This window comes from Entelurus aequoreus, linkage group LG18 (genome assembly GCF_033978785.1).
Source record: "Entelurus aequoreus isolate RoL-2023_Sb linkage group LG18, RoL_Eaeq_v1.1, whole genome shotgun sequence".
Lineage (NCBI taxonomy): Eukaryota > Metazoa > Chordata > Actinopteri > Syngnathiformes > Syngnathidae > Entelurus > Entelurus aequoreus.
In genome coordinates, this window is record NC_084748.1 from 48,576,854 (window position 1) to 48,598,016 (window position 21,163).

General features: G+C 36.5%; 1 protein-coding gene across 4 annotated transcripts in view; it reads left to right on the top strand.

The window, feature by feature from the left end:
* Window positions 1-21,163, top strand: part of LOC133634216 (RNA binding protein fox-1 homolog 2-like) — a 144,749-nt gene that overhangs the window by 33,156 nt on the left and 90,430 nt on the right. For all 4 annotated transcript variants that reach the window (XR_009821912.1, XM_062027315.1, XM_062027317.1 and 1 more), the window contains exon 2: window positions 17,275-17,322. Coding sequence is in view for 3 of the 4 variants with exons in the window: in XM_062027315.1 (XP_061883299.1) it covers window positions 17,275-17,322 (48 nt within the window). In the remaining variant the exon portion in view is untranslated. The remainder of the gene's footprint in view (window positions 1-17,274; window positions 17,323-21,163) is intronic.

The window sequence follows — 21,163 nt, forward strand, 5'->3', positions numbered from 1 at the left end:
TGGTTTAATAGTATTTTTGATCTTCTGTCTATCCATCCAGTCAGGTTTTTTTTAAATTTAGTTTCTATCTGCATTTGAGACTGCTATGCTATCACATTGGCTACGTAGCTAGGTTAGCTTCTATTTTTTTTAGCTTCGAAAAGCTGAATATTATTAATCGTGTATTTACATGTTCATGGTTTAATAGTATTTTTGATCTTCAGTCTATCCATCCAGTCAGGGTTTTTTTTAATTTAGTTTCTATCTGCATTTGAGACTGATGCTATCATGTTGGCTACGTAGCTAGGTTAGCTTCTATTTTTTTAGCTTCGAAAAGCTGAATATTATTAATCGTGTATTAACATGTTCATGGTTTGATAGTATTTTTGATCTTCTGTCTATCCATCCATTCAGGTTTTTTTTAAATTTAGTTTCTATCTGCATTTGAGACTGCTATGCTATCACGTTGGCTACGTAGCTAGGTTAGCTTCTATTTTTTTTAGCTTCGAAAAGCTGAATATTATTAATCGTGTATTTACATGTTCATGGTTTAATAGTATTTTTGATCTTCTGTCTATCCATCCAGTCAGGGTTTTTTTAAATTTAGTTTCTATCTGCATTTGAGACTGCTATGCTATCACGTTGGCTACGTTGCTAGGTTAGCTTCTATTTTTTTTTTAGCTTCGAAAAGCTGAATATTATTAATCGTGTATTTACATGTTCATGGTTTAATAGTATTTTTGATCTTCAGTCTATCCATCCAGTCAGGGTTTTTTTTAATTTAGTTTCTATCTGCATTTGAGACTGATGCTATCACGTTGGCTACGTAGCTAGGTTAGCTTCTATTTTTTAGCTCGAAAAGCTGAATATTATTAATCGTGTGTTTACATGTTCATGGTTTAATAGTATTTTTGATCTTCTGTCTATCCATCCAGTCAGGTTTTTTTTAAAATGTAGTTTCTATTTGCATTTGAGACTGCTATGCTATCACGTTGGCTACGTAGCTAGGTTAGCTTCTATTTTTTTAGCTTCGAAAAGCTGAATATTATTAATCGTGTATTTACATGTTCAGTCACTGTGAATGTCCATTTCGCGTTCTCGACTGTCATTTTCAAGAGGATATAGTATCCGAGGTGGTTTGAAATACAAATCCGTGATCCACAATAGAAAAAGGAGAGAGTGTGGAATCCAATGAGCCAGCTTGTACCTAAGTTACGGTCAGAGCGAAAAAAGATACGTCCCGCACTGCACTCTAGTCCTTCACTCTCACGTTCCTCATCCACAAATCTTTCATCCTCGCTCAAATTAATGGGGTAATCGTCACTTTCTCGGTCCGAATCTCTCTCGCTCCATTGTAAACAACGGGGAATTGTGAGGAATACTAGCTCCTGTGACGTCACGCTACTTCCGCTACAGGCAAGGCTTTTTTTTTTATCAGCGAGCAAAAGTTGCGAACTTTATCGTCGATTTTCTCTACTAAATCCTTTCAGCAAAAATATGGCAATATCGCGAAATGATCAAGTATGACACATAGAATGGATCTGCTATTCCCGTTTAAATTTAAAAAAATCCTTTTAGTAGGCCTTTAAATAGAATAAATACAATTGAACTTGTGTTTTGTTGCTAAACTCCGCATTATTTCCAAGGGAATAATAAAGTGTCAGTGGTTGTATTGAAGTGAGGTCCACTCCGCATGTTTGTGTGCATATAAACATTTCTACTTTCAGCAGCTTCCAAAATCCACTTCACATTCTTCCAACATCTCCTCAGAAAAAAAAAAAGTGTGTTTGCTGTGTAAAGTCAGGAGCGTGTGAAGCACGCTGCAGGAATATAAACACCAGCTAGCACATAAGTGTTCTGTGGACGCATCGGGCTTCTCTCTGTGGTGGCTGGCAGCTTAGCGGGGATGTAGGATGTCAGAACATCCACTTGAACCGTGTTCTCAAGACACCATAAGAAAGGAGGACATTTTCTTGTCTAAGTACTGTAAATTCCTGCTACTTTTTTTCCTATGCATGAATTATAACCTAGAATTGACTTTTAGTAAGTTTGAGACCAAGCAGAAGCAGCCGCCATCTTCTAGTGTCAACAATAGCAGCGTAAGCTAGCATTAGCTCACTGTTATCAATGCGCGACAAAAATAGTCCGTCTGCGTTAGTGCTCATAATAACAATATCACTCATATTTGGTTAATTTTCCTTATATTTTTGAGCCCGAACACAAAGAGGATGAGCAATTTTAGAAGCCGAATGATGGATGTAGCTTTATTGAGACATCATAGCATTAGCAACATTGCTAGGTGCTAAACACACAAACTAACAAAACAAAACCATAATAAAACAAACACTTACTGTTATATTTCCACTCTCGCTGGGATGTCGACCGACGGGACGCTCACATAATTCCGTTTAGATGAAGATTCAATCGCAATCCTCACAAAGGGTTAAACAAAGTTTCCGCCATCTTATCGTGTCAACAATAGCAGCGTAAGATAGCATTAGTTCACTGTTATCAATGCACGAAAAAAATTGTCTGTCTGCGTTAGCGCTTATAATAACAATATCATTCATATTTGGTTCATTTTCCTTATATTTTTGAGCCCGAACACAAAGAGGATGAGCAATACATTTTAGAAGCCGAATGATGGATGTAGCTTTACTGAGACATTATAGCATTAGCAGCACTGCTAGGTGCTAAACATACAAACTAACAAAACCAAACCATAATAAAACAAATATTTCCACTCTCGCTGGGATGTCGACCGACGGGACGCTCGCATAATTCCGTTTTGATGAAGATTCAATCGCAATCTTTACAAAATCTTCCGCTAAAATAGTCCGTCTGCGTTAGCGCTTATAATAACAATATCACTCATATTTGGTTCATTTTCAGGTCACGACATGTAAATAGAGGATTGTTGACACTTTTTAGAGAGTATAATGAGAGCACCCTCCTTCTGTTGACTCAATTGTTAGATATTTATTGACGTTTTGGCACGCATAACAACATCATGTGTTCTTGTCTTACATAAAGATTGTGAACAGCACATCTCTTTATTTCCAGCAAATGCACCACAGCGTCAATATCGGTCTGTCAACAATCCCTATTTCCTCGAAATTGAAATACATATTCATATATTACATATAGACTATTATTTGTGCACTATTGACTATTGATGCACCCAAAATTCAATCGTCTAAAGCAGTTTTTTTCAACCTTTTTTGAGCCAAGGCACATTTTTTGCGTTGAAAAAATGCGGAGGCACACCACCAGCAGACATCATTAAAAAAACAAAACTCAGTTGACAGTAAAAAGTCGTCGTGGCAATAGTTGGATATGACTTTAAATCATAACCAAGCATGCATCACTATAGCTCTTGTCTCAAAGTAGGTGTACTGTCACCACCTGTCACATCACACCCTGACTTATTTGGACTTTTTTACTGTTTTCCTGTGTGTAGTGTTTTACTTCTTGTCTTGTGCTCCTATTTTGGTGGCTTTTTCCTCTTTTTTTGGTATTTTCCTGTAGCAGTTTCATGTCTTCCTTTGAGCGATATTTCCCGCATCTACTTTGTTTTAGCAATCAAGAATATTTTAGTTGTTTTTATCCTCCTTTGTGGGGACATTGTTGATTGTCATGTCATGTTCGGATATACATTGTGGACGCCGTCTTTGCTCCACAGTAAGTCTTTGCTGTCGTCCAGCATTCTGTTTTTGTTTACTTTGTAGCCAGTTCAGTTTTAGTTTGGTTCTGCATAGCCTTCCCTAAGCTTCAATGCCTTTTCTTAGCGGCACTCACCTTTTGTTTATTTTTGGTTTAAGCATTAGACACCTTTTTACCTTCACACTGCCTCCCGCTGTTTCCCACATCTACAAAGCAATTAGCTACCTGCTGCCACCTACTGATATGGAAGAGTATTACACGGTTACTCTGCCGAGCTCTAGACAGCACCGACACTCAACAACAACACATCATTTGCAGACTATAATTACTGGTTTGCAAAAAATATTCTTACCCCATATAGGTAAAATTAAATAATCTCCCACGGCACACCAGACTGTATCTCACGGCCGCGGCACAGTGGTTGACAAACACTGGTCTCAACTAAAAACCGAAACCGGATGTTGTGAAGAAATAGAAGTTTCCCCTGGAGGGCCACGTCTTTCTGGCACTCACGAGTGACGTAGCTGATCAAAGACGACGTTTAGACTGAAGTCACAATTGAAAAGATCAGACCCCAAAGGGATTCAGGACTACTTCCTGATGTGGTCTGAATCTGATGCCCAAAGATCTGGGGCCGTACTTATCAAGCTTCTTAGAATGACTCCTAAGAAGTCTGCTAAGAGTTGACTTAAGAGTAAATAAATTCTTGGCTGAAAGCTGCACTTAAAAGTTAGTTATCAAGCGTCTTACTCACACTTTCAGCGAAGTGTAGGACTGAATCTTAAGTGTCACACTCAGAGCTGAATTACGACATTACTATGTGCCGTAAACGCAATTTTAGGTGATGTCATTTCTGTGTCCATAGAAATGACCAATCACGGGAGGGAATCCGTTGTCTGAGAATAAAGAAATATCTTGGAAATATTTAAGTGGACAATGGGAGTGTATATTTTGACAATAAACTACAAAATAATACAAAACAAACTAGTCCCCGCCGGCACTCACGCTACCGCTCCCTCTCTTCTCTCGCCCACACACTCACTGACGTCACTCACCTCACGGCCACACACATACGCTACTGTCATAACATTTTCTTTCCAATTCATTAATTAGGCAACTAATTTGAAACTGGTGTGGGTGGCTCTATATATACTAGCCCACTGCAGACACATGCAGAAATCAACAAGGAATCGAAAAGTATTAAATCTGTGACAAAAATAATATCCGCTCTGTCTAAACGATACCGTTTGATCGGCTGCTCGTCATCAAAAAAAAAAAAAACATTGTTCCGTTCCCTGAACGTTGGCGCACGTCTCTCTCGCCTCAGTGCCATCCCCTGCTGGCAACTCCTAACCACTTAAGACACCTCTGAAGGTCTCTTAAATATCGTGGAGAGTAGGAGTGATTCTTAGACTTAAGAACGTTGATAAAAAGCTTTTATTCTTAAGTTTGAGAGTAGGACTAAATTTCGCAAATTCTCAGGACTTAAGTGTAAAAATGGCACTCTAAGAAGCTTGATAAGTACGGCCCCAGATTTGAAGCACTTTGGAGCGTTCGGACTGGCAACGAAAATCCGACCCGCGCCACTTGAGGACAAACAATCATATCTGGTGTGCAGCGTAAACGAGGTTCTTAGTCTTGATTCTGCACATTTTCTTTTGGAGTTGGTGTGCCAGCTCTTGGTGCTGCTGGACATTTTCATATCTTTTGTCTCGGTTGTCCTCAAAGGGTGCTGCCATCCCTGAAGACCCGGGGAATGTGGTTCAGTTCTAGGCCGTCTTTCTGCTCCATGTGCTGTTATTGAGACTGATCCACATTTTATGCAGCCTCCCCCTCCCCCCCATCCTCATTCCTCCTGGAAATGAAGCACATGACTCCACTCATGTATGAGTCATCTTCCTTCCTCTTCTACTTCCATCTCCGCTTGTGCTCATCGGCTCTTATTTTGCATCTTCTGCTGTGCTTTATACTTTATTCATGCTATTCGGGGCCTCTAAAAGGCGATCCATTATTTAGAGCGTCTACCTCCCAAAGCGATATCACTAAGTATGTTTTTTTGGCTCCCAGATTATCTTGCCGTTTTGTATGTTTCTCCACTTCCCGTTCGAACAAACGAAGCTCCCGCACGTGGCGAGCCGTGCTCACTTTGAGCGAGATGGCCTCCCCCCCTGGGGCGGGGGGGGGGGGGGGGGGGGCGGGGGGGAGCAGAGTGAGATGGCGACTCTACTAATCAGCTTCAATGCGCGCAGAGCAAAGTGTTCCCCCGGGCACAACACGGGCAAAAGGGACATGGTTCCTGAAAGAAAGATGAGCGAGGACGATATGAAGGAATCTGGTTTTCCTTCAAAGTGTTGCCCGTCTAATGGACTACATTTGCATCAAATATGGCTGCACGATCCATCGAACCCAGATCCAGGTTTTAATTAGTGCGAGAAGCAGAGGGGTTTTTTTCTCTGCCGTCACCGCCATTTGAGCGACGTGTTAGCCAAATAGGATTGTCGCGTTTCTTCGTCTCTCGCTTCAAATGAAGAAGAAAGAGCTCTCACTCTGTCCATGCATGTTTATTTAACAGGAGAATTAACTGAACACAGTGAGCCCTCTCATCACTAGCGACTCGCCAGTGATGTACGTTGGATAGTTCTAGTTCAGGGGTCACCAACCTTTTTGAAAGCAAGAGCTACTTCTTGGGTAGTGATTAATGCGAAGGGCTACCAGTTTGATACACACTTCAATAAATTGCCAGAAATAGCCAATTTGCTCAAGTTACCTTTAACTCTATGTTATTATTAATAATTAATGATATTTACACTTAATTGAACGGTTTAAAAGAGGAGAAAACACGAAAAAAATGACAATTAAATTTTGAAACATAGTTTATCTTCAATTTCGACTCTTTAAAATTCAAAATTCAACCGAAAAAAAGAAGAGAAAAACTAGCTAATTTGAATCTTTTTGAAAAAAATTAAAAAAAGAATTTGCGGAACATCATTAGTAATTTTTCCTGATTAAGATTAATTTTAGAATTTGGATGACATGTTTTAAATAGGTTAAAATCCAATCTGCACTTTGTTAGAATATATAACAAATTGGACCAAGCTATATTTCTAACAAAGACAAATCATTATTTCTTCTAGATTTTCCAGAACAAATTTTTTTAAAAGAAATTCAAAAGACTTTGAAATAAGATTTAAATTTGATTCTACAGATTTTCTACATTTGCCAGAATAATTTTTTTGAATTTTAACCATGATAATTTTGAAGAAATATTTCACAAATATTCTTCGTCGAAAAAACAGAAGCTTAAATGAAGAATTAAATTAAAATGTATTTATTATTCTTTACAATAAAAAAAATCAATTTACTTGAACATTGATTTAAATTGTCAGGAAAGAAGAAGAAGGAATTTAAAAGGTAAAAAGGTATATGTGTTTAAAAATCCTAAAATCATTCTTAAGGTTGTATTTTTTCTCTAAAATTGTTTTTCTGAAAGTTATAAGAAGCAAAGTAAAAAAATTAATGAATCTATTTAAACAAGTGAAGACCAAGTCTTTAAAATATTTTCTTGGATTTTCCAATTCTATTTGAGTTTTGTCTCTCTTAGAATTAAAAATGTCGGGCAAAGCGAGACCAGCTTGTTAGTAAATAAATACAATTTAAAAAATAGAGGCAGCTCACTGGTAAGTGCTGCTATTTGAGATATTTTCGACTCATCTGGTCCTTACGGGCTACCTGGTGCCCGCGGGCACCGCGTTGGTGACCCCTGTTCTAGTTGAAACATGATCCTTTGTAAGCTTTCTACATTTGCAAAATTAAGATTTTCCTCCAAATGACAGTATTGTGCTGAGAATACTAAGTTCCGCAAGTAACAATTGCTAGAAGAAAAAAAAGATTACTGCTGCGGGAATATATCAGGTTTAAATGGGATGGGCAATATAAGCCCATCAACACGGACGAACGAGCGAGAATGGCAGCAACAAAAAGACGTCGCCTGACCGCATTTTGTGTAATAATGTGGCCAGAAATGGTACTGCAATCACGGTCAAAATTCTGTAATCGCCTCCCTCTCGCACCGACTGAGGTTGCCTCTTACCAGGGGTTGAGGTGCTGGGACCATAATAGCTGAATAGACAAGCGTTTTGTCAGTAACAAATCTCTAACCAACACCATTTGACACAGCAATGAGGCTATTTTCAGGAAGAAGTACACCATGCCTGTGTACAATATCACAACAATCATATGGTATTGTCAGTACTATCGGACAACAAAGACTAAAACCAACTACAACCAACACTAGCAATGGTTATACTGGTGAAAATAAGTAGAGCATGCTTAGCAGCCTAATGTACGCCCAAAACTAAAGAGGAGACATTTTACCTAGGTATGCCTATAGGCTACTGTTTCAAACCTTTCAGATTGCCATATAACTTGGTACATGTAGTCCACAACATGCATACACCAATGAGGAATTATTTTATCATGTGATTTGGCTGTCTCCATACCTTTCACATTGCCATGATGACTAATGTTGGAACCCATTTCCTCAGCATATTGAGAAGGAAATATGCACTGACACTACGCATATCCACATAGGTTTTATTTGTACTAAATATATTAAATATGACACATGGACATACAGGCTAACTAGCATATATTTCCCCCCGTTAGCCTGTATGTGGATGTATCATTGACCGGGCTAGCATGCTAACATTGGTTGCAGGAACATACTATCTTTGTTAGACAAGACCATAGACTGTATTGGACAATATAGTTTACATACCAAATGTCCATTTCCATTTATTACAAGTAATAAGAAAAGGTAAATGCCTGACTTACCTATCAAGGAGGAAATAAGCAAGTTTGGCATCAAATCTTCAATAGTCTCCATCTTTCAAAGACATCCCCGATACAAATCCTGGTTTTGTTCCTGGCTCTGTCATGAATAAGTTGAGACTGGTCACTTTTAGATGTACTAAGGTCTGACATGTTTAGTAACTTTACCAGTGGCAGTAGCCAGACCAAGATGGCCACCTGGATGTGACACACTCGCAGACTTTCTAATTGGTCAAACGGTGGAGGGCGGGGCATGGAAATGAAAACAATAACAATATTTCGGGGCTGTAAATCTAATTTTGAAATGAGCACATGAACTACAGTTATCAGTTATTGAGGTATTGGAAAAGAAGATGATTTATTAATGCCTTTAGACATATCAGGGCCATTTAATGCATGTTGTTCTGTATATTGTACAGTATTTTGTATATTGTACAGGATTGCTTATTATTTTTATTGGATATTAGTCTGTTTATTTCAATTCTTATTTTTTATCTTTATTACTTCTTGTGTAATTTATTTTTATCCCATATTTGTTCCCACTACCGCACCTTAAATTGGAGTCCTTAATCTCGTTATATGCAAATATAATGACAAAAAAGTCCATTCTATTCTTCTTCTTCTATTCTAATGACTTGACATGAAAATATTACATAAAACTCCTTTTAAGATGTTCAATATTTATTCAAGTTAATTGTTTGCTTACAGCAATGAGTCCATTTTTTTTGTTAATTTTTTTTAGAACAGCAAAATGATTTACCTTCCAATTACAGTACGATGGTCAACAATTCCACAGTAATGAGAAATAAAAGTTGATATCCTTTAAATCAGGGGTCACCAACCTTTTTGAAAGCAAGAGCTACTTCTTGGGTAGTGATTAATGCGAAGGGCTACCAGTTTGATACACACTTAAATAAATTGCCAGAAATAGCCAATTTGCTCAATTTACCTTTAACGTTATTATTAATAATTAATGATATTTACACTTAATTGAACGGTTTAAAAGAGGAGAAAACACGAAAAAAATTCAATTTCGACTCTTTAAAATTCAAGATTCAACCGAAAAAAAGAAGAGAAAAACTTAAAAAAAGAATTTATGGAACATCATTACTAATTTTTCCTGATTAAAGGCCTACTGAAAGCCACTACTAGCGACCACGCAGTCTGATAGTTTATATATCAATGATGAAATCTTAACATTATAACACATGCCAATACGGCCGGGTTAACTTATAAAGTGACATTTTAAATTTGCCGCTAAACTTCCGGTTCGAAACGCCTCTGAGGATGACGTATGCGTGTGACGTAGCCCGGCGAACACGGGTATGCCTTCCACATTGAAGCCGATACGAAAAAGCTCTGTTTTCATTTCATAATTCCACAGTATTCTGGACATCTGTGTTCGTGAATCTGTTGCAATCATGTTCATTGCATTATGGAGAAGGAAGCCAAGCAAGCAAAGAAGAAAGTTGTCGGTGCGAAATGGACGTATTTTTCGAACGTAGTCAGCCACAACAGTACACAGCCGGCGCTTCTTTGTTTACATTCCCGAAAGATGCAGTCAAGATGGAAGAACTCGGATAACAGAGACTCTAACCAGGAGGACTTTTGATTTGGATACACAGACGCCTGTAGAGAACTGGGACAACACAGACTCTTACCAGGATTACTTTGACTTGGATGACAAAGACGCAGACGTGCTACTGTGAGTATGCAGCTTTGGCTTTTTTTTGCGTATGTACGTAACTTTTTTAAAATATATAAGCTTTATGAACCTTGGGTTAGGTGAACGGTCTTTTGGGCTGAGTGATTGTGTGTGTTGATCATGTGTTTGAATTGTATTGGCGTGTTCTATGGAGCTAGGAGCTAGCAGAGGAGCTAGGAGCTAGCATAACACGTACCGTACCGTACGTGCGCGTCACGTACGTAACTTTTTAAAAATATATAAGCTTTATGAACCTTGGGTTAGGTGAACGGTCTTTTGGGCTGAGTGATTGTGTGTGTTGATCAGGTGTTTGAATTGTATTGGCGTGTTCTATGGAGCTAGGAGCTAGCAGAGGAGCTAGGAGCTAGCATAACAAACACGCAGGTGTTATTATGCAGGATTAATTTGTGGCATATTAAATATAAGCCTGGTTGTGTTGTGGCTAATAGAGTATATATATGTCTTGTGTTTATTTACTGTTGTAGTCATTCCCAGCTGAATATCAGGTACTGTGAGTATGCAGCCTTGGCTGCTAAACATTCGATAACTTGACCGTATGTGCGCGTCACGTACGTAACTTTTTAAAAATATATAAGCTTTATGAACCTTGGGTTAGGTAAACGGTCTTTTGGGCTGAGTGATTGTGTGTGTTGATCAGGTGTTTGAATTGTATTGGCGTGTTCTATGGAGCTAGGAGCTAGCAGAGGAGCTAGGAGCTAGCATAACAAACACGCAGGTGTTATTATGCAGGATTAATTTGTGGCATATTAAATATAAGCCTGGTTGTGTTGTGGCTAATAGAGTATATATATGTCTTGTGTTTATTTACTGTTGTAGTCATTCCCAGCTGAATATCAGGTACTGTGAGTATGCAGCCTTGGCTGCTAAACATTCGATAACTTGACCGTATGTGCGCGTCACGTACGTAACTTTTTAAAAATATATAAGCTTTATGAACCTTGGGTTAGGTAAACGGTCTTTTGGGCTGAGTGATTGTGTGTGTTGATCAGGTGTTTGAATTGTATTGGCGTGTTCTATGGAGCTAGGAGCTAGCAGAGGAGCTAGGAGCTAGCATAACAAACACGCAGGTGTTTTTATGCAGGATTAATTTGTGTCATATTAAATATAAGCCTGGTTGTGTTGTGGCTAATAGAGTATATATATGTCTTGTGTTTATTTACTGTTGTAGTCATTCCCAGCTGAATATCAGGTCACCCCCGGCTCTCACAGCATCTTCCCTATCTGAATAGCTTCAACTCCCCACTAGTCCTTCACTTGCACTTTACTCATCCACAAATCTTTCATCCTCGCTCAAATTAATGGGGAAATTGTCGCTTTCTCGGTCCGAATCTCTCTCACTTCATGCGGCCATCATTGTAAACAATAGGGAACTTTGCGTATATGTTCAACTGACTACGTCACGCTACTTCCGGTAGGGGCAAGCCTTTTTTTTATCAGATACCAAAAGTTGCAATCTTTATCGTCGTTGTTCTATACTAAATCCTTTCAGCAAAAATATGGCAATATCGCGAAATGATCAAGTATGACACATAGAATAGATCTGCTATCCCCGTTTAAATAAAAAAAATTCATTTCAGTAGGCCTTTAAGATTAATTTTAGAATTTTGATGACATGTTTTAAATAGGTTAAAATCCAATCTACACTTTGTTAGAATATATAACAAATTGGACCAAGCTAACAAAGACAAATCATTATGTATTCTAGAATTTCCAGAACAAAAATTTTAAAAGAAATTCAAAAGACTTTGAAATAAGATTTAAATTTGATTCTACAGATTTTCTAGATTTGACAGAATAACTTTTTGGAATTTTAACCATAGTAAGTTTGAAGAAATATTTCACAAATATTCTTCGTCGAAAAAACAGAAGCTAAAATGAAGAATTAAATTAAAATGTATTTATTGTTCTTTACAATAAAAAAATACTTGAACATTGATTTAAATTGTCAGGAAAGAAGAGGAAGGAATTTAAAAGGTAAAAAGGTATATGTGTTTAAAAATCCTAAAATCATTTTTAAGGTTGTATTTTTTCTCTAAAATTGTCTTTCTGAAAGTTATAAGAAGCAAAGTAAAAAAATGTATGAATTTATTTAAACAAGTGAAGACCAAGTCTTTAAAATATTTTCTTGGATTTTCAAATTCTATTTGAGTTTTGTCTCTCCTAGAATTAAAAATGTCGGACAAAGTGAGACCAGCTTGCTAGTAAATAAATACAATTTAAAAAATAGAGGCAGCTCACTGGTAAGTGCTGCTATTTGAGCTATTTTTAGAACAGGCCAGCGGGCTACTCATCTGGTCCTTACGGGCTACCTGGTGCCCGCGGGCACCGCGTTGGTGACCCCTGCTTTAAATGTTACTTGCTTTGTTATTCTATATTATGATTACTTTACATTATAAACACTGTATAGTTTGTATTTCTTCAGTTTAAGGGCACGATGTGGACAGAAGCTCCGAGTGTCTGCATGAAGACTCGTCATTTTTAAATAAACACAAATGGCATATTGTTCTGAGACAAATATGATGATTGACAGCCTGAAAGGAACTTGTTGTTTTTGCAGTTTTACTACCTTCTTTCCATGCTATGCTATGTTTGCCTTGAGCTTCTTGCCGCATCCGGTATATAATTACCGGATACCATAAATATAATTACTTATGTGAAGACTAAATTTGATGTTCATGGTGCCCTTTTTGTGTGCACCTTTTACTTGCACGTCGCCTGCAGTCTCTGCATCTCAGGGTCACGCCAACAGGTGACAGTTTGGAGGCTTTTGCCCATGAATAAGGAGGCAAAGTTCCATAAGAGTCCGTGAATGAAAGTCTCAGAATGGTGCAGCTTTAGCATGGAAGCCATCACGCAGTCTTGGGATGGCGAAGAAATGTTTTAGAGAAAATGGATTGAATCCGGTTTCAAACCAACTATTCCCAGGTGAATATCTGCACTAGCAATAGGAATCACTTCCGAACAATCCCACCCGTCTCGCTTTCTTCCCGTTGACGTGTGCCGTGGTGGTCCTACAAGTAGGTAAATCTCTCCAGTGGGACTGCAGGGTCATTAGTGCCACGTGGTTCCACTCGGCAGAACATTCTATAGGGGAAGCCACACACAATCTCAGCTACGAGCCAATCAGTAACACCTGCAGATGGACATGCAAGGCTAGGAAGTCTGGTGGACTTTAGCACAGAGTATTTGTGGTTGTAAATACACGCCTTGGAAGCAACAATGCATCGACTCTCCTGCAAGGCTGCAATAACTGCCTGGAAAGTGATTTCACCATTTTGTAAATAGTCAATTACAGGGTTGGGTAAATTAATCAATTTGTTATATTGATTGTTACCCACTCAAGCTGGTAGTCGTGTGTGTGTGTGTGTGTCAGCAGTCTGACTATGCTAATGTTATCTACTATATATATGTATATATATATATATATATATATATATATATATATATATATATATATATATATATATATATATATATATATGTCTTAATTAGATTATCCAAAAAATAGTGCTTGATACCGTGGTAGAGCGTAATATGTATGTGTGGGAAAAAATCACAAGACTATTTCATCTCTACAGGCCTGTTTCATGAGGGGTTTCCTCAATCCTCAGGAGATTTTTTAAAAAATCTCCTGAGGATTGAGGAAACCCCTCATGAAACAGGCCTGTAGAGATGAAATAGTCTTGTGATTTTTTCCAACACATATATATATATATATATATATATATATATATATATATATATATATATATATATATATATATATATATATATATATATATATATATATATATATATATATATATATATATATTAGAAATGCGCGGTTTGCGGACACAATCACGGAGTTCGCGGATAATCCGCGGGTCGGGCGGATGCAAGGCGAAAAAAATAGATTTGAAATAGATTCGAGCGGGTGGCGGTTGAACCAATTGGGAAATATATATATCGTAATTTCCGGACTATAAGCCGCTACTTTTTCCCCTCGTTCTGGTCCCTGCGGCTTATACAACGGTGCGGCTTATTTACGGCCTGTTCTTCTCCGACACCGACGAAGAGGATTTCGGTGGTTTTAGTACGCAGGAGGAAGACGATGACACAATGATTAAAGACTGACTTTTCATATACCGGTAGGCTGGTTATTTTGATAACGTACAGGCGAGCACTTTGTATTACTTTGCAGCGTTGTATTATTTGTACTCTGCATGAATGCTGTTCGCCATGTCAAAGATGTGAAAGTTTGATTGAATGATTGAAAGATTTATTGTTAATAAATGGGACGCTTTGCGTTCCCAAACAGTCATCTCTGTCCCGACAATCACCTCCGTGGTAGCAGGAACCCCTATATACTACGCTAATTACACATCAAAACCCCGCGGCTTATAGTCGGGTGCGGCTTGTATATGGAGCAATCTGTATTTTCCCCTAAATTTAGCTGGTGCGGCTTATAGTCAGGTGCGGCTTATAGTCCGGAAATTACGGTACATAGTTAAATGTTGTTACCCACATACGAAGAACGAGCAGCACTCTTTGAAACAGGCAATTATTCACCAGGCACTGCTGCAGCGGTCACGCCAAATTTCTTCCCCCCTACAAAACCAAAAAGCAGACATTTGCAGCTAGAATAGTCATTTACCACATTAGCAATGTATAGAGTGTATTTCTTTCAAGTTAAGACTAGTTTAAAGTTATCTTCATTGAAATGTACAGTGCTTTTCCTTCAAAAATAAGGACATTTCAATGTGACCCCAAACTTTTGAACGCTAGTGTATATATATATATATATTATACAGTATATATATGTATATACCGGTATATATGTATATGTATATATGTGTGTGTATATATATATATATTATACAGTATATATATGTATATACCGGTATGTGTATATATGTATATGTATATATGTGTGTGTGTGTGTATATATATATATATATATATATATATATTACGGCTGCAACAACTAATCAATTAAATCGATTATAAAAATAGTTGCCGATTAATTTAGTCATCGATTCGTTGGATCTATGCTATGCGCATGCGCAGAGGTAATTTTTTAAAAATGTTTTATTATTTATTTTTATTTTTATAAACCTTTATTTATAAACTGCAACATGTACAAACAGCTGAGAAACAATAATCAAAATAAGTATGGTGCCAGTATGCTGGGTTTTTTTTCAATAAAATACTGGAAAGGATAGAAATGTAGTTTGTCTCTTTTATCCGATTATTAATCGATTAATCGAAGCAATAATCGACAGATTAATCGATTATCAAATTAATCGTTAGTTGCAACCCTAATATATATATATATATATATATATAAATATATATATATATATATGTGTATATATATATATATATATATATATATATATATATATATATATATATATATATATATATATATATATATATATATATATATATATATATATATGCATATATATATATGTATGTATGTATATGTATGTATATATATATATATATATATATATATATATATATATATATATATATATATATATATATATATATATATATATATATATATATATATATATATTAGGGCTGTCCCAGTACCAAAGTGTATTTTGATAATTTTCTACATAAAGGGGACCACAAAAAATGTCATTGTCTTTATTGTAACAACAAATGTTAGTGTACATGAAACATATGTTTATTATTGTCATTTAGTCCTTAAATAAAATGTTGAACATACTAGACAACTTGTCTTTTAGTAGTAAGTAAACAAACAAAGACTCCTAATGAGTCTGCAGACGTATGCAGTAACATATTGTGTCATTTATACACCTATTATTTTGTACACATTATGAGGGACAAACTGTAAAAAATTGATTATTAATCTACTTGTTCATTTACTGTTAATATCTGCTTACTTTCTGTTTTAACATGTTCTATCTACACTTCTGTTCAAATGTAATAATCACTTATTCTTCTCTTCTTTGATACTTGACATTAGTTTTGGATGATACCACACATTTAGGTATGGATGTGATACCAAGTAGTTACAGGATCATACATTGGTCATATTCAAAGTCCTCATGTGTCCAGGGACATATTTACTCACTTTATAAACATAATGTTGTACGTGGTATCATTACAGTGGATGTCAGGTGTAGATCCACCCATGGCGTTTGTTTACATTGTAGCGTCCCGAAAGGGTTGGTGCTGCTGGGAATTCTGGGAACTTGTTCTGTAGTGTTTATGTTGTGTTGCGGTGCGAATATTCTCCCAAAATGTGTTTGTCATCGTCATTTAGTGTGGTCTCACTATATGGCACATGTTTATGACAGTGTTGTTTAGTGTGGTCTCACTATATGGCACATATTTATGACAGTGTTGTTTAGTGTGGTTTCTCTATATAGCACATATTTATGACAGTGTTGTTTAGTGTGGTCTCACTATATGGCACATATTTATGACAGTGTTGTTTAGTGTGGTCTCACTATATGGCACATGTTTATGACAGTGTTGTTTAGTGTGGTCTCACTATATGGCACATATTTATGACAGTGTTGTTTAGTGTGGTCTCACTATATGGCACATATTTATGACAGTGTTGTTTAGTGTGGTCTCACTATATGGCACATATTTATGACAGTGTTGTTTAGTGTGGTCTCACTATATGGCACATGTTTATGACAGTGTTGTTTAGTGTGGTCTCACTATATGGCACATATTTATGACAGTGTTGTTTAGTGTGGTCTCACTATATGGCACATATTTATGACAGTGTTGTTTAGTGTGGTCTCACTATATGGCACATATTTATGACAGTGTTGTTTAGTGTGGTCTCACTATATGGCACATGTTTATGACAGTGTTGTTTAGTGTGGTTTCACTATATGGCACATATTTATGACAGTGTTGTTTAGTGTGGTCTCACTATATGGCACATATTTATGACAGTGTTGTTTAGTGTGGTCTCACTATATGGCACATATTTATGACAGTGTTGTTTAGTGTGGTCTCACTATATGGCACATGTTTATGACAGTGTTGATCCTCTTTGTGTGCGCTCATGTTGAAGCATACGCTCTTTCTTTCAGAACGACCCGCTGAACCTTGGTTACCATGGATACCCGTCTCACAGTCAGGTAAGGAACCACGCATGCCGAGGTACAAAACGCACGTTTCCCGTTCAAGGAAACGCCGTCACACACGAGAGCTGGAAATATGTGCTTTGCCAAAACGAAGAGGTTGACTCCATATTCATGAGTGTGATTTAAAACCTTAAGGCGGCGATGCGACCGCTCGCAGCTTTTATTGGAAATACCCAACAGGAACACGACACCTTTTGTATATTTTGTTGCCCGTGACGTGGATGGCGAGCTAGCGGTGGATGGCGAGCTAGCGGTGGATGGCGAGCTAGCGGTGGATGGCGAGCTAGCGGTGGATGGCGAGCTAGCGGTGGATGGCGAGCTAGCGGTGGATGGCGAGCTAGCGGTGGATGGCGGCGGGTGTGTCAGTCCATCGCCAGCCAGGCATTAAACAAATAAACCTAAAAATGAGCGATCATCAATCTCCGAGACGTGACTTTGGTCACTTGATTGACATTCACGGCCCCCGAGGGTCTCGTGAGATGACGCTGGCTGCTGCCAGATCATTATTAAGAAAAAACGACCGACAGCAAGGCCAGAAACAACTTTTTTATTCCAACAGACTCTCACCTGCTGTCAAAACTCTAAAGACCGACCGCACAGTTCCTGTCTTCACAATAAAAGCGCTGCTTCATCCTGCCTGCGCTAACAAAATAAGAGTTAGAAAGTTAGCGCACACAAGCTAGCAAGCTACGGCGTTTGCCCGCTACCGTCTGATTCCAATCAATGCAAGTCATCACAATCATATCAACTTATATTCTTGTCTTCATGAAAGAAAGGAATGTTCAACATGCTTGTATTATCATTAAACACCTTTAACTTGTTAACCTCTCTTTCATAAATAAATAAATATACATTATATATATGAACGAGGTAGATCCCCTCCACTTGGTCCATTGAAGAGTAGCTCGCCTGCATAAAAAGTGTGGCCACCCCTGATATAGAGCGTTGTCAATCAATCTTCTTCATGCCATGTGTCCTGTACACTGTCCTGTGTGGACATTGTTGATTGTCATGTTGGGATGTACTTTGTGGACGCCGTCTTTGCTCCACAGTAAGTCTTTGCTGTCGTCCAGCATTCTGTTTTTGTTTACTTAGTAGCCAGTTCAGTTTTAGTTTAGTTCTGCATAGCCTTCCCTAAGCTTCAATGCCTTTTCTTAGGGGCACTCACCTTTTGTTTATTTTTGGTTTTAGCATTAGACACCTTTTTACCTGCACGCTGCCTCCCGCTGTTTCCCACATCTACAAAGTAATTAGCTACCTGCTGCCACCTACTGATATGGAAGAGTATTACACGGTTACTCTGCCGAGCTCTAGACAGCACCGACACTCAACAACAACACATCATTTGCAGACTAGAATTACTAGTTTGCAAAACATATTTTTAACCCAAATAGGTGAAATTAGATAATCTCCCACGGCACACCAGACTGTATCTCACAGCAGACTAGTGTGCCGCAGTACAGTGGTTGGAAAAACACTGCTGTACAGTACTCTCAACGAAAAAAACATATAATAAATAAAAGAAAAAGCATAATGTAAATGAAAATACATGCTGAGCAAATTAAAACAAAACATACTGTAAATGACAAAACATATAAAAATATATAATGAACCATAACACATAAAAAACGGGGGAAAAAATCAACTTCTACTACACGGATTTGACTTAAAGCAGGTTTTTTTTCCGAACATTAAAACGAGGGAATGCTATATATATTTTCATAACCATACAAGAAGTGTATTATTAGAACTGTCTGAGAAAAGTCAATAAAGTGTGTGGTTAGTTAGGGGTTTTACACACTTAAAACATATATAAGAAACAAAAAAACATATACTGTACAGTACTGTAAACGAAAAACACATAATAAATTTAAAAAAAAAACATACTGTAAATGAAAAAACATACAAAAATATAATGAACCATAACACATAAAAAATGGGGGAAAAAATCTACTTCTACTACATGGATTTGACTTAAAGTGGGTTTATTTTTAACGTTAAACGAGGGAATGCTATATATATTTTCACAACAATACAAAAAGTGTATTATTAGAACTGTCTGAGAAAAGTCAATAAAGTGTGTGGTTAGTTAGGGGTTTTACACACTTAAAACATATATAAGAAACAAAAAAACATATACTGTACAGTACTGTAAACGAAAAATATATATAATAAATTTAAAAAAACATACTGTAAATGAAAAAACATATAAAAATATATAATGAACCATAACACGTAAAAAACGGGGGAAAAAAATCAACTTCTACTACACGGATTTGACTTAAAGCGGGTTTTTTTTGGAACATTAAACGAGGGAATGCTATATATATTTTCATAACCATACAAGAAGTGTATTATTAGAACTGTCTGAGAAAAGTCAATAAAATGTGTGGTTAGTTAGGGGTTTTACACACTTGAAACATATACAGTATAAGAAACAAAAAAACATACTGTACAGTACTGTAAATGAAAAAAACATATTAAATTAAAAAAAACATACTGTAAATGACAAAACATATGAAAATATATAATGAACCATAACACGTAAAAAACGGGGGAAAAATCAACTTCTACTACACGGACTTGACTTAAAGCGGGTTTTTTTGGAACATTACTTAGGGGTTTTACACACTTGAAACATATATAAGAAACGAAAAAACATATACTGTATAGTACTGTAAACGAAAAATATATATAATAAATTTAAAAAAACATACTGTAAATGAAAAAACATATAAAAATATATAATGAACCATAACACGTAAAAAACGGGGGAAAAAAATCAACTTCTACTACACGGATTTGACTTAAAGCGGGTTTTTTTTGGAACATTAAACGAGGGAATGCTATATATATTTTCATAACCATACAAGAAGTGTATTATTAGAACTGTCTGAGAAAAGTCAATAAAATGTGTGGTTAGTTAGGGGTTTTACACACTTAAAACATATACAGTATAAGAAACAAAAAAACATACTGTACAGTACTGTAAATGAAAAAAACATATTAAATTAAAAAAAACATACTGTAAATGACAAAACATATGAAAATATATAATGAACCATAACACGTAAAAAACGGGGGAAAAATCAACTTCTACTACACGGACTTGACTTAAAGCGGGTTTTTTTGGAACATTACTTAGGGGTTTTACACACTTGAAACATATATAAGAAACGAAAAAACATATACTGTATAGTACTGTAAACGAAAAAAACATATAATAAATTAAAAAAAAACATACTGTAAATGAAAAAACTTCTAAAAAAATATAATGAACCATAACACGTAAAAAATGGGGGGAAAAATCTACTTCTACTACACGGATTTGACATAAAGCGGGTTTTTTTTGGAACATTGAACGAGAGAATGCTATATATATTTTCATAACCATACAAGAAGTGTATTATTAGAACTGTCTGAGAAAAGTCAATAAAATGTGTGGTTAGTTAGGGGTTTTACACACTTAAAACATATATAAGAAACAAAAAAACATATACTGTACAGTACTGTAAACGAAAAAAACATATAATAAATTAAAAAAAACGTACTGTAAATGACAAAACATACAAAAATATATAATGAACCATAACACGTAAAAAACGGGGGGGAAAATCTACTTCTACTACACGGATTTGACATAAAGCGGGTTTTTTTTGGAACATTAAACGAGGGAATGCTATATATATTTTCATAACAATACAAGAAGTGTATTATTAGAACTGTCTGAGAAAAGTCAATAAAATGTGTGGTTAGTTAGGGGTTTTACACACTTAAAACATATATAAGAAACAAAAAAACATATACTGTATAGTACTGTAAACGAAAAAAACAT